The 13,654-nt window shown below is 34.6% G+C and overlaps 1 protein-coding gene and 1 long non-coding RNA gene across 4 annotated transcripts; both read right to left on the bottom strand.

Moving 5' to 3' along the window:
* Positions 1–2,550: 2,550 nt before the first annotated feature.
* SCOT (Succinyl-CoA:3-ketoacid CoA transferase) lies at positions 2,551–8,770 on the bottom strand. 2 transcript variants are annotated; one of them, XM_075303960.1, is made up of 7 exons: positions 8,637–8,770; positions 8,454–8,555; positions 5,328–5,526; positions 4,877–5,263; positions 4,229–4,812; positions 3,112–3,282; positions 2,551–3,024 (listed from the first exon to the last, which is right to left on the bottom strand). In XM_075303960.1, the coding sequence occupies exons 2-7, from the start codon at positions 8,520–8,522 to the stop codon at positions 2,881–2,883; spliced, it is 1,554 nt and encodes a 517-aa protein (XP_075160075.1). In that variant the 5' UTR covers positions 8,523–8,555; positions 8,637–8,770; the 3' UTR covers positions 2,551–2,880. The 2 variants fall into 2 exon arrangements, with proteins under 2 accessions (XP_075160075.1, XP_075160074.1); XM_075303959.1 differs by having other exon boundaries at positions 8,615–8,754.
* A 3,763-nt stretch (positions 8,771–12,533) lies between these two features.
* LOC142236383 (uncharacterized) lies at positions 12,534–13,620 on the bottom strand. Of its 2 annotated transcripts, XR_012722009.1 has the most exons (4): positions 13,560–13,620; positions 13,271–13,440; positions 13,101–13,206; positions 12,534–13,035 (listed from the first exon to the last, which is right to left on the bottom strand). It is a non-coding gene; the product is annotated as an uncharacterized LOC142236383 (long non-coding RNA). The 2 variants fall into 2 exon arrangements; XR_012722008.1 differs by having other exon boundaries at positions 13,271–13,594.
* Positions 13,621–13,654: the final 34 nt, after the last annotated feature.

A 13,654-nucleotide genomic window follows, 5' to 3' on the forward strand; every position in this document is an offset into this window, starting at 1 on the left:
TGCTCGTCCTTAGCAGTTTTTTTGGTCTTCTTTAGGTTCCGCTTGACAATAGCCCAGTATTTCTCAATTGGGCGGAGCTCTGGCGTGTTGGGAGGGTTCTTGTCCTTGGGAACCACCTGCACGTTGTTGGCGGCGTACCACTCCATGGCCTTTTTACCGTAATGCAAGATGCCAAATCCGGCCAAAACAGTACCCAACAACCGTGTTTCTTCAGGAAAGGCAGCAGACGTTTATTCAAACACTCTTTCACGTAAATTTCTTGGTTAACAGTCCCGGAAGCTATGAAAATGCTGCTTTTCAAGCCACAGGTAGAGATGGCTTGCCAAACCAGATATTTCTTTGCGAACTTTGACAGTTTTATGTGCTTGAAAATATCTGCTACCTTTCCCCTTCCTTTTGCCGTATAAAACTCCTGTCCCGGAAGCAGCTTGTAGTCGGCTTTGACGTAGGTTTCGTCGTCCATTACCACGCAGTCAAACTTCATCAGCATCGTCGTGTACAGCCTCCGGGATCGCACTTTGGCCGTCGTATTTTGTTTATCAACGCGATTTGGAGTCACTACCTTCTTGTAAGTCGATAGTACGGCTCGTTTTTTGGCTCGATGCACGGTTGTAGACGATACACCTAGGTTATTTGCGGCATCTCGGAGAGAGAGGTTAGGGTTTCGCTTGAAACTACCGGCAACTCTCTTTGTCGTCTCAGCGGCTTCCGGTTTTCGATTTCCTCCCGATCCAGACTTCCTGGCTGTCGACAAACGTTCCCCAAACACTTTAATTACATTTGTAACGGTTGATTTGGCAACTTTTAGCGATTTTGCCAGCCTTGCGTGCGAGTAGCTCGGATTTTCGCGATGCGCGAGCAAAATTTTGATACGCTGCTCTTCTTGCTTGGACGGCATTTTGACAACTGAAGAGTGAATTCCAAAATCAAACTAGGAGCAACATTCTACACACACACACCTTCAAAATGACGGGTGTTCAGGTTTTTTAAATGCAAAATTGAAAGAAATACATCAAGTTTATATTGACCAAATTTTGACCGTATCACCCTTTATTATACCCTGCACCACTTTGTAAATCCACATTTTCGATACTATATCAAATCCGTCAAATGTGTTGGGTGCTATATATAAAGGTTTTTGTCACAAATACATACATTTAAATCTGACTCCATCTGAACAAAATTTATAATATATAGACTTAAAATTTAAGTGGGCTAATGCCCTGGGATGGTACTTTATGTTGGTAAAAAAAACAAAATAGGAAAGTCTAAAGTCGGGCGGGGTCGACTATATTATACCCTGCACCACTTCGTAGATCTAAATTTTCGATACCATAACACATCCGTCCAATGTGTTGGGTGCTATATATAAAGGTTTGTCCCAAATACATACATTTAAATATTACTCGATCTGGATAGAATTTGATATACTTCTACAAAATCTATAGACTCAAAATTTAAGTCGGCTAATGCACTAGGGTGGAACATTGTAGCTATCTAGACAGAATTTGATAGACTTCTACAAAATCTATAGACTCAAAATTTAAGTCGGCAATGCACTAGGGTGGAACATTGTAGCTATGCGTGCCAAATTTGGCTACAATGCCAATTCTACTCCCTGTGCAAAATTTCAACTAAATCGGAGCATAAAATTGGCCTCTGTGGTCATATGAGTGTAAATCGGGCGAAAGCTATATATGGGAGCTATATCTAAATCTGAACCGATTTCAACCAAATTTGACACGCATAGCTACAATGCCAAGTACCTATGCAAAATTTCAATTAAATCGGAGTAAAAGATTGGCCACTGTGGTCATATGAGTGTAAATCGGGCGAACGATATATATGGGAACTTTATCTAAATCTGAACCGATTTCATTAAAATTTGGCACACTTGACTACACTACTAATTGTACTCCTAGTGCAAAATTTCAACCAAATTGGGGTAAAACTATGGCTTCTGGGACCGTATTAGTCCATATCGGGCGAAAGATATATATGGGAGCTATAGCTAAATCTGAACCGATTTCAATAAAATTTGGCACACTTGACTACAGTACTAATTGTTCTTCTTGTGCAAAATTTTAAGCAAATTAGGGTAAAACTCTGGCTTCTGGGGCCATATAAGTCCATATCGGGCGAAATATTTATATGGGAGCTATATCTAAATCTGAACCGATTTCTTCCAAAATCAATAGGGTTCTATTCTGAGCTAAAACACATACTTGTGCCAAATTTGAAGTCGATTGGACTAGAACTGCGACCTAGACTTTGATTACAAAACTGTGTTCACGGACAGACGGACATGGCTATATCGACTCAGGAGCCCACCCTGAGCATTTTTACCAAAGACACCATGTGTCTATCTCGTCTTCTTCCGGGTTTTGCAAACATATGCACTAACTTATAATACCCTGTTCCACAGTGTGGCGCAGGGTATAAAAAAGCTTATACTCGCACAAACATTGCTCGTTAGTGTGGCCGAAGTATTGACAATAGATTCCAGACAACCCTACTTATAACAATTGAATCAAATCATAACCATATATATTTAATTTTACGAAACTTTTGTGGATTTATTTGCTCAATTTTTATTTATCAATGGCAAAAAATAAATGCAACATTTTGTACACTTTTAGCGAACATTTTGTTAGTCTGTTTGTTTTCTTGTAGCTTCTTATAAAAAAAAAACAATTCGTTCAATTACAATAATTTTACAACTTAGGACTTATCTATGTACAGCAAATAATTAACAATTTCACTATACCAAGAAAATGTTCTTATTTAGATTAGTTTTCATCTTAAATTAATTGATCTGTTGTATACTGCAAAAGTCTGCAATAATTTAAAATTTCCCTCTTTATGTTTGTGAGTTTCGAATCAAGCATCGATTTGGGCCATTTTCTTAACATTGGGGGATACTTTGAACTTTGCACCAGTACAGGCAATAATATCGTCCACAGTAAAACCATCAGCAATTTCGATCAATGTTAGACCCACACCTTTTTCTACTTCAAAAACAGCCTAAAAAAAGAGAAAAATTATAGGTATGACCATTAGTAGTTGTTGTCACTATTTCATATAATCAATAGAAAATATCGTCCATCTTACCTTTTCAGAGATTATCAAATCAATTACAGCTTTACCAGTCAATGGTAAAGAACAATTTTCCAATATTTTAGGTGAGCCATTACGAGCATTATGCTCCATGGTAACAATAACTTTTGTGCCAGGTGCAGCCACTAAATCCATAGCGCCACCCATACCTTTAACCAATTTTCCCTGTAATTAATTAAATAACACGGATTTAAAGATTAATTATTGGTAGGACCAAGTAAATATGATAATTGGCGCATTCTTAATTATGCTGATATTGCTTGATATAGCAACAAATGCTTGCCCATCCGAGCTTATCACAAAATAGTCGGTTTGTTATGGCATCAAGGGTAGTCTATCTAAATTTCTATGCAATGCATCATCTATTAAAGTTTAAACACCTTATAAAACGCGCGTGTGGGATGAACTCGCGTGTGGGAGGCAATGAATCTCCTTGGCGCTCTATCACTTTCGTGATGCTTAATAAACTTTCAACTAAAAAATGACAGAATGAGAATGGGACTATTTGTTCGAACTCCGGATTATCTGCAGTGATGGTTGCTGAAATCTCTTCTTTTCTCTTATAAGTGTTTGAGGTGGATTCATAACCTACATACTTTCGCACGAGTTTATTGGTCAAACCTCATGACGCTTCTATGTGCTATCAAGCCGAAACAATCGCGGAAACACACCTACTCCAAGCACCGGGTACTCTTCACTGAAATCGAACGGTGGTGTATCTTGCTTCGAAGTGCATAACGAATTTTGAGAGCAAACCGAACAAAACAAAAATACTGCCGAGAAGAAAACAATCGGTATTTGTAGCTTCTGTAAAATAGGTTTTGAAACAAGATTCAAAGTTATATTAGGTTTCAGTGGGTGCGTGTTACTACAGGCTCAAGAAGAGAATCACTACGTTGTGATACCAAAAATGCCAAACTTCTCTCTTGCATATGGGAGTTGCCTGATTCTATGGTAATCCTAATTCTTCTTTTAATCACTTTTGAATTGTCACTACGTTATATGAGAAGTTCTCCCCAATATTCCACATGGAATTTTCGCATTAGCAGTTTTTTAGTTGCGTATAAAAGTGTGCCTTTGCACAGCAATAAAACAAATATAATCAACTTACGGGAATCATCCAGTTAGCCAAATCTCCAGTCGCTGATACTTCCATGGCACCCAAAATTGTTAAATCCATATGACCACCACGGATCATAGCAAAACTATCATCGGAACCGAAAAATGATGCACCGGGAACCACAGTAACAGTTTCCTTTCCAGCATTAATCAAATCCGGATCCACTTTGTCCTTGGTGGGGAAAGGACCCAAACCCATTATACCATTCTCTGATTGCAACATAACATTCATACCCTTTGGAATATAGTTTGAGGAGAGAACAGGAATACCAATGCCCAAATTGGCATACATTCCATCGCGGAATTCCAAAGCAACACGTTTGGCAATACGTTCACGTAAGAGTTGGGCAGGAGATGTTTCGCCCTTTTTATCGCTGCTAGTTTCAGTGATTCTAACTTTCTCAATACGTTTTTCATAATTGGTTCCTTTGAAAATGCGTTTAACATAAATTCCAGGAATATGTATTTGATCGGGATCCAAAGAGCCAACAGGAACGATCTCTTCAACTTCGGCAATAGTAACTTTGGCCGCCCTACACATTGGAGCATTAAAGTTGCGAGCGGATTTGTTGAAAACTATTTAAAGTAGTCAATCATGTAAATTAATTTTAACCATTGTATTTAAACATTAAATACCTACCCAAGTTTCCTAAGGGATCTGCTTTTTGTGCTTTTACTATGGCATAGTCGGCAAAGATTGATTCTTCCATCACATATTGTTTGCCATTGAATTCTTTTACAATTTTTGGTTTGCTGGCAATTTCGACTGATCCATCTTTGGCGTATTTTATAGGAGCACCACCTTCTTGGATTAAAGTACCATAACCAGTGGGTGTAAAGAACGCTGGAACCCCAGCACCAGCAGCTCGTATCTTCTCAGCCAATGTACCTTGGGGTGTCAATTCTATTGCCAATTCACCACCCAGATACTGTTTAGCCAAAACAGCGTTTTCACCAACATAAGAACAAATCATTTTGCTAAGTTGACCCGATTTCAACAGTAAGCCAAGGCCAAAATCATCGACACCTAAAAACAATGCAAAACTGAATGTAATAAGAAAACCCCGCTAATATTAATAGATTTCTCATACCTCCATTATTTGAAATGGCTGTCAGATTTTTGACTCCTTTCTGTCGGATGGCCTCAATCATTTTCTCAGGAATACCGCAAATACCAAAACCTCCAAATAAAATTTTAGATCCTTCCTTTATATCGGCAACAGCGTCTGCAGCGCTTGAATAAACTTTGCCTTTAGCTCCTTTGCCGCTTGTGGAGTAGCAAGCAATTAGCTAAAACATATAAATCAGATTTTTGTTTAATATTTAGAAAATAAAATTGGGATTTTAAAACTTTATCATAATTTTTTAAAATATTTTTTTATCCATCAGTTTTGAAATATGGGTTAGGATTTTAAACCAGAGTTTATGCGCTTTCCAAACTGTATCAAAAGAGCGTTACAGATGTCGAATAAACAGTCTATTCTAATATACTATGTATGACTAATATATTATGACAAAAAAGTAAGAGTCGACCACTGGTAATCTTCAATTTCTTCTAAACGACTTTTTATTTATTTTAATTTTTTTTTTTTTTTGTTTTTTGTAAAACCGGATCAAATCGTTTGATCGACTTTATATGTAGGCCAAAATCAGCTAATCGTAAGTTGATAATGACCCAAGCATCTAAAAAAATCGAAAAGTCGACATTTACAACTCAACACATCTTCATATCGAGTTCGCGACGTTTGCTACTTTTTCTACATTTACGACGTTTAAAACTTAAAAAGTTTGATACAGACAATCTCTGGTTAAAGGTGAGTACTATGTTCGAGTTTTTCACCAAAACACTAAATTAAAAGTGCAAAAATATATATGAAGACGATAAAATTTTTATCAAGCCTCTTCAAATTATGGATGGAAAAGATCCAATGTATTGATTGCGAACCATTTAATATTTCGACATTAATTGATTTAAAAAAAGTAACCGTGAAAATAATCTGGTTTTCAGCTTGAAAACTGTACATAGTACTCAGCTTAAGTCTGCTATGGAGCTCTTACGAAAATTCCTAATTTGCGCTAAAAGATCGGTCAATATGGGCAGTGATGCCAATTTGGTGCTTTTTGATTTCTAAAAAGCACCAAATAACCTTTTTAGTGCTTTTGGTGATTTTTCCAATTTGAGCAGTATCGAGTTTAATTGATGACATCTTTTCATACAAAAAGTCTGATTAGACTGTCAAAAGCTTAAGAAACTCAACTATATTGCCAAACATAGAATTTGATTGTTATGAAGGTGGTATTGATCCTTTTTAAACAATCTTGTTATTTAGTGACGAGTGCAGAATTTCTTGATGTCACTAGAAACGTTTGTATTAAATTCACAAAAGCACACATAATTGAAATAAGAAATAGAATCCCTCCAAATATTAGTATTTCCAAATTTAATGTCGACAAATTTTTTTCTCCTCCGAAAAACATATTTTAAAATTTGAAAGTTATTTAGTGCTTTTGGTCTGATCAAAATGAACAGAATGAATGTAAATTAAGCATTAAAAATTATAAAGCTCTACACTTGGATAGATAGGGGTTCATAATTTCATAAAATTAAAAATGCTTCAAATCAAATCAATACCCAAAAGTTCTACAATGCATCTTTGGATGTTTTGCTTTTTTAGTAGAACAATTTCAGCTGGCTAGAGTGTGTTTTTTTTTTTTGGTAGGAATGGTATGATAGAATTTATAATATTTTTTTGGTGCTTAATTTTCTGCTGGCTAGAGTGTTTTTTTTTTTTGGTAGAAATGGTATGATAGAATTTATATTTTTTTGGTGCTTTTTGCCCTTTGGAGGTTGGCATCACTGAATATGGGTCTATAAAAATAGGCTAATAAATGAGTCAATTGCATGAATTATAGATCAAATAAACTATAACATTTTTAGCAAGTCCAAAAAAAGTTTGTGGGGTGACTATCATATTGCCTTAGCATGACCATTGCTAATATCACTCTTAATTCTAGAATATATCTCAGAATCTATCGTTTACTACTTTTATCAGAATTGTTGGAAATAAAGAGAATGTATGTGCGAACTAATTAATCGCAAGCAGAAATATATAACTTTGCACATTATATCACCCTCGTTTATGCTTTCCCCAAACCCCACATGGTGTTTTTCAAACATAATCAGTACACGAGGAGAAGAGAGTGGGGAACAAGAGAACATTTGTTTGTATATCATAGAAATGAATACGGAAGACGCTAGAACCTAGACAATGTTTTCCTACTACACATTGAATTTGATCTTACCCGATTTATCACTTCTGATATCGGGAAATGTCGCATTCAATTGCATGAAAACAACACAGTTTCCCAAATTATCAAACTATAAAAATCGACTTTTGCAAAAATTAGAAAATCGATTTGATGACTACCATTCCTTAGTTTTTCTACAGTTTAAACTTATTGTAGTTTGTTGAAAAACTAAAACGAAAGAGAAGTAAACACATTATCTGATTATTCGCAAGCAGAAATATATAACTTTGCACATTATATTACCCTCGTTTATGCTTTCCCCAAACCCCACATGGTGTCTTTTCAAACGTAATCAGTACACGTGGAGAAGAGAGTGAGGAACAAGCGAACATCTGTGTGTAGATCATATAAATGAATACGGAATAAGCTAGAACCTAGGCAATGTTTTCTTATTACACATTACCAAATGATAAAAATAAAAAATCTTGAATGCAAAATAACTTGTTTATAATATATGCTAAAATGCAAAAGGTTATTCAATAACAATAAACAACAACTACATTACCATACATTAATGGGTTCCAGGACAAAGAAAAAAGTGACTTTTAAAGAACTAAAATCTATTCTAACAAGTGTTCCAATATATTTTGCGTTTCAATGTCATCCCAAGAATTTATGCATTTGGATCACTTCCAAATTAGGTGTAAAAGATCAAAAGCAATCACCTACATCGTTCTATGTAGTAAAATATTTCCGTATTAGGCACTCAAATCTCTAGTTCTCATTCTAAAAATCACATTATCACATTTAGGAAGTTATCATTTGATAAGATATAGAAAAAATATAGTCCCTAGTTACGTATTCTAATATCTAACATCATCAACACCCCACACATCAAACTATTCAGCCCCCCGGTTGTCTAACCCAACTACCACCGTTCATAATAATCAATTTGAGTTTTTAGTTACCTTAAATGTTGTATTCCTTTGGCTGAAAACATTATTGAGAAAGGCACGTCTTGCTTGTTGAACCAACATTTTAACTTGTCTATTTAATCCAATCCAACGAATCTATAAAAAAGAACAAATATAGATACTCTCGTCCATATTGCTGGATAATTAATATTCACATTTCTATGCTATAAAACACACTTCAATAGTTAGAATAATTAAGATCGACAGATCTACCAACTGAAATCGGCTGATCCACGCACGTACGCGAAACCACTGAGCGAGATAACATTTAAAATTTATAAAAAATAATTGCAAAGGGAGAAAGCTTTGGATCAGCTGATTGTAATGTCTTTCGTTGATAAATGTATTATGTTTTGACAGGTAATGTAAACATCAATGAAGGGTACTATTACCGACATATTTAAATTTATTATTAAAAGCCGTTACTAAAGCGATTTATGCGCTTTACAGAATATCAGTTATTCGAACATATCCCATATATTGTGCACATTATAAATTAAGTCCGAAGGCATAATCGATACTGCTGCATGTTTATGGGATCGATAACACATTTACCGATTATTTAGTCATCGCCGACAAGTCGTATCGATCCTAGTTGCGCTTGGCTTTTCACAAAATATAAAATGGCTCTTGTAACAATAGTGATGGCAAAATACTTTCATGTACTTTTTATACGCTTTCCCCATCACAGTTGGCGATTGTTGCAGTGTCACTTACGAGTCTGTGGTAGCGATGAGGATGAAATGGAACTTTGAAATGCTGGCAGGGTATTATTTTCATTTCATTTATTTCATAACATTCCGTTTCTGCTTTTTTCTTTAAGGCCGGTATGCACCTCTAGCGAAAAATTTCATTCCCATAAGAAATGCATTGCTATTTATGCTAACGAAATTTTCGGTAGCGTTCAATTTCGTAAGCTGGTACGCACCTCTAATGAAAATAACAGGGTTGTCAAAAGCATATTTTGGCAGCAAACATTTAATTTATTACAATCATTGTGAGCGTAAAAGTTTTAAAAGTTCTGTAAATAATAAACAATTTATTTGAGGAATATTTGGAACATATATTAACAATTTTTAAAAGCGATTAGCTGGTTTAAAATTTGTGTACACAGCCCTGTTTGTTTGTTGTAGACTTAAATAAATTTTTGCTACCGAAAATTTCGCTAGAGGTGCATACCGGCCTTTACATTTATACTTATATCTAAAGAGTTTAAGAAAAATAATTTCCTTTTCTTCTTAATTATGCTAAGTGGTATTTCAACATTTACGAAGTGTGTTAAGTTGAGGCAATTTCATTAATATGTTTATATATAGATGCTTTACATCTTACATTAAAATTTGAGTAGATTTCTTCAAGTTTATCTGATACAAGTGGAAACCCTGAAAGGGAATTTAAACTTTGTGTAGAGAAATGCCATGGTAGGTTAAAAATCATTTTTAGCAGTTTGTTCTGGACTACTTGTAGTTTTTGAATGTGGCATCTGACCGAAGATGCCCAGAGAGGAGCACAATAATATATTATTGGCAAGAATATTGATTTAATATTATCAGTTTTTTATTTTCTCTATTTAATTCCGAGTTTCTGGCAATAAATGGATACATTGTCTTTATAGTTTAGTTTATTTCAAGGCATATTAAAGAGGTAAAGTCATGCAATCAGGTGACTAATATCGACATTCATCTTGTCAAAGGCTTTGTTTACGTTTAGTATTCAACAATGTTGATGTTTTATATATGCATTCAACAATACAACAACCACATATGCACAACACAACATGCACATGCACAAACACAACAACACTACACATACAAACAAAACTTGAGTGATCTGCCATTTTAGGCATATTAATTAAAGGTAAAGTCACACGCTTGCTCGTGACTTTACCTTTAATTAATATGCCTTGAGTTTATTTTATGAACTACAGCAGGGATGTGGTTACAAAAATTAAGTTTTTTTTATCGAGAACGACTCCTAGATAATTATCGTTGACTTCCCACGCTATATTGTGGTCTAAAAACCTTAATGGGGCTTGAGGCAGAAAACATGATTTCCGCTTTCGCGAGAAGTATATTACTTGCGTTTTGTCAGGATTTACAGAGATGTTCAATTTGTTAAAGTACTGGTATAATTTATTCAGACCATCTTTTTTTGGTAATAATAGAGGAGTACAAATTTGAGCTTAAAATAGCTGTGTCATCTGCAAACACAGATATCATATAATTATTTAAGTTTGGTATATCGGCAGCAAATATATTGTAAAGCAATGGTGATAAACAGGAGCCTTGCGGGCAACCACTTGGGATATTATATTCCTCAGATTTTGTTTCACCAAGGCAAATGAAAAAAATTAGGGGTATATTCCAAATTAAGGTAAGTACTATGTTCGCTTTTCGCGTTGAAATTTTCGTGGTTACTTTATTAAAACAGTTCAATATAAAGCAGACAAATCAACACAATTGATGCGTAGTTTCTTGTTCCTCTAGATTTCGGCAAGACTTTACAGGAATAAGTTTGTTTTCATTTATAATTTTGATTATTTACGGAAAAGTAATCGCGAAAATAAAGTGGTTTTCAACTCGAAAACCGAACATAGTGAACAGTGAAATGTTTTGGAAAAACGAATGAGGAAAACGAGTCAGTGGGAACATAGTATTAAATGTGTTGTGATAGTGGCATAAATGTTATTTTTATAAGAATTTATAAATGTTTAATCAAATTAATAAACATCTAAACAATCGTGTTTTACTTGACCACAATGATTCTTTGACAACTATTTTAAATTCACTTTTTCTGATTGTTTGAAAGGGCTCTTATTGGCGTCGTTCTGGATTTATTAAAATATTAATAATTGCACTCATGCGATACTGTTTTGTAGTAACTTGGTGTGGTACAACTTTTCAATAGTGACTGCGCTTTTCCGACGAGTTTTGGATGTCGTATACGATTGTTTTCGACGTGGTGGAGATTCTCAGGACGCCGTAAAATTCAAAAAATGTTGGCAGGGTAAGTACTAAGTTCGCTTTTCGCTTTTCAACGAAGCGATAGCTCGCGGTATTGTTTTTCTAATGAGTTTACAAAAAACGACGATGTCTGCAATCGGAAGGCATATGCCTTCGATATCGGTTGCCGTTATGCGCTTTACAGACTATCAGTTATTCCGGACGACAGTGCTCGTGCCGAACATATCCCATATATTGTGCACATTATAAGTTAAGTCCGAAGGCATAATCGATACTGCTGCATGTTTATGGGATCGATAACACATTTACCGATTATTTAGTCATCGCCGACATGTCGCATCGATCCGACACACAGTAAGATTCTTTACAAACACCGACATTCCGTCCGGAATAACTGATAGTCTGTAAAGCGCATTAGCGAAGTGTTGTATACACTTTTATTAATTTCTGCATTGCATAGTAGTTAAAGTTGGTCTATACCAGTGTACACTTATGCGCTTTACAGACTATCAGTTATTCCGGACGGAATGTCGGTGTTTGTAAAGAATCTTATAGTGTGTCGGATCGATACGACTTGTCGGCAATGACTAAATAATCGGTAATTGTGTTATCGATCCCATAAACATGCAGCAGTATCGATTATGCCTTCGGACTTAACTTATAATGTGCACAATATATGGGATATGTTCGACGCGAGCACTGTCGTCCGGAATAACTGATAATCTGTAAAGCGCATTAGAAGTACACTTAAGTGTACACTGCTTTTAAGTGTACACTGGTCTATCCCAATAAACACAAACGTTTGAAAAATGCTAAATTTCAACAATTTTTCAAACATTTTTTCAAAGGATTAGGGTAATATTCAAGTTGAAAAATTGTTGAGAAAATCGCGTTCTCAACAAAAAACAGACATTACCCTCAACAGTGAAATTCAACACATTAGCAATAATATCTCAAGTGTTGTCCTCAAATTGAAATGCATCGCTACTCAATAATTTGTCAAACAATTTTCGATGCGAGTCAAATTCAAAATTAACATCGTTGCAAATACTTTTCAACCTAAATTTGTATGAATGATATCCCCACTTCAAATTGAAAGTCAAAGCCAAAATTCTATGAATTTTGTATAATTTATTCATTTTCATCAAAATAAAATATGTAATAATACACTACACTACATAATACACTACAATACCAATTGATAAATAGTAATCTTATTAAACATAACAAATAAGAACAAAAAAACAACAAACAACAAAACTTTAAATATCTTAAACATTATTAGTAAACACATAAAACAGCATTAAAATTTATTAACATGCGGCCAATTTGGAATTAGGAACGTACTGGACCGCGTGTTAGAATTGATTTCCAGCAGAAGCAATTCACAAAATATCCATTTTAAACTGATAATAGCATATGAATTAAACTGACGATGTGATGCACATTTTCATCCAGAAGTTGTTGATTTCAACAATTTGTTGCTTTTAACAATTTTAATTGGTTGCACTTGTAATGTTTCTGGAAACTTTTTCTTGTCGATAAGCCACTCATTTTTCATTGGTCAGCTTCTTATTGTTTGCAAGAATGTAGCATCCAAAGATTTTAGTTTTCTGCAAAGAGATTTAAATTTAGTGACTTCTCTAAAGTGTTGATTTAATTTTTCATATTGATGTACCAATTATTATAAACTATTTGAAGCAGTTCCAGTTAATTGTCCACCATTTTTTCATTGGTCAGCTTTTTAATGTTTTTAAGAACGTAGAATCCATAATGTTAGTTTTCTGCAAAGAGATATACATTTAGTGACTTCCTTAAAGTTTTATTTCATTTTTTATTTTCACTTACCTATATTTATAAACTATTTGGTTATTTGTCTAAAATTTTCCATTTTTTTTAATCTCTTGCAATTGACCACGAACTTCGTTGCACAAATAAGTATTGAAAACCACATGGTTTTTTTTTGTTGCATTTTAGGGTAGTGTTTTGTCAAAGTTTTCTCATATTATCTTCAACACCTTTTCAAAGATTTCGTCAACATTTTGGCAAATTGGAAGTAATTCGCAAACAATTTGAAGATGTATTGAAGATGAGCTATTTCAAGTCAAGTTGAATTTATGTTGAAAATTATATTTACCCTCAAACTGAAAAGTTGTTGCATTTGAAAAACGCTCATCCTGTGTTTATTGGGATACAACCGAAATTAAAGTTAGTGTTTTCGGGAGAGAACTT

Source organism: Haematobia irritans, chromosome 4, assembly GCF_050003625.1.
Source record: "Haematobia irritans isolate KBUSLIRL chromosome 4, ASM5000362v1, whole genome shotgun sequence".
Classification (NCBI taxonomy): domain Eukaryota; kingdom Metazoa; phylum Arthropoda; class Insecta; order Diptera; family Muscidae; genus Haematobia; species Haematobia irritans.

Coding starts and splice junctions, on each gene's coding strand:
- SCOT (XM_075303960.1), bottom strand. CDS start 8,522: ATGTTGGTTCAACAAGCAAGACGTGCCTTTCTCAATAATGTTTTCAGC. Junction 4,813..4,876: donor AGATCCCTTAGGAAACTTGG/GTAGGTATTTAA, acceptor TACTTTAAATAG/TTTTCAACAAATCCGCTCGC. Junction 3,283..4,228: donor TGGCTAACTGGATGATTCCC/GTAAGTTGATTA, acceptor AATTAATTACAG/GGAAAATTGGTTAAAGGTAT.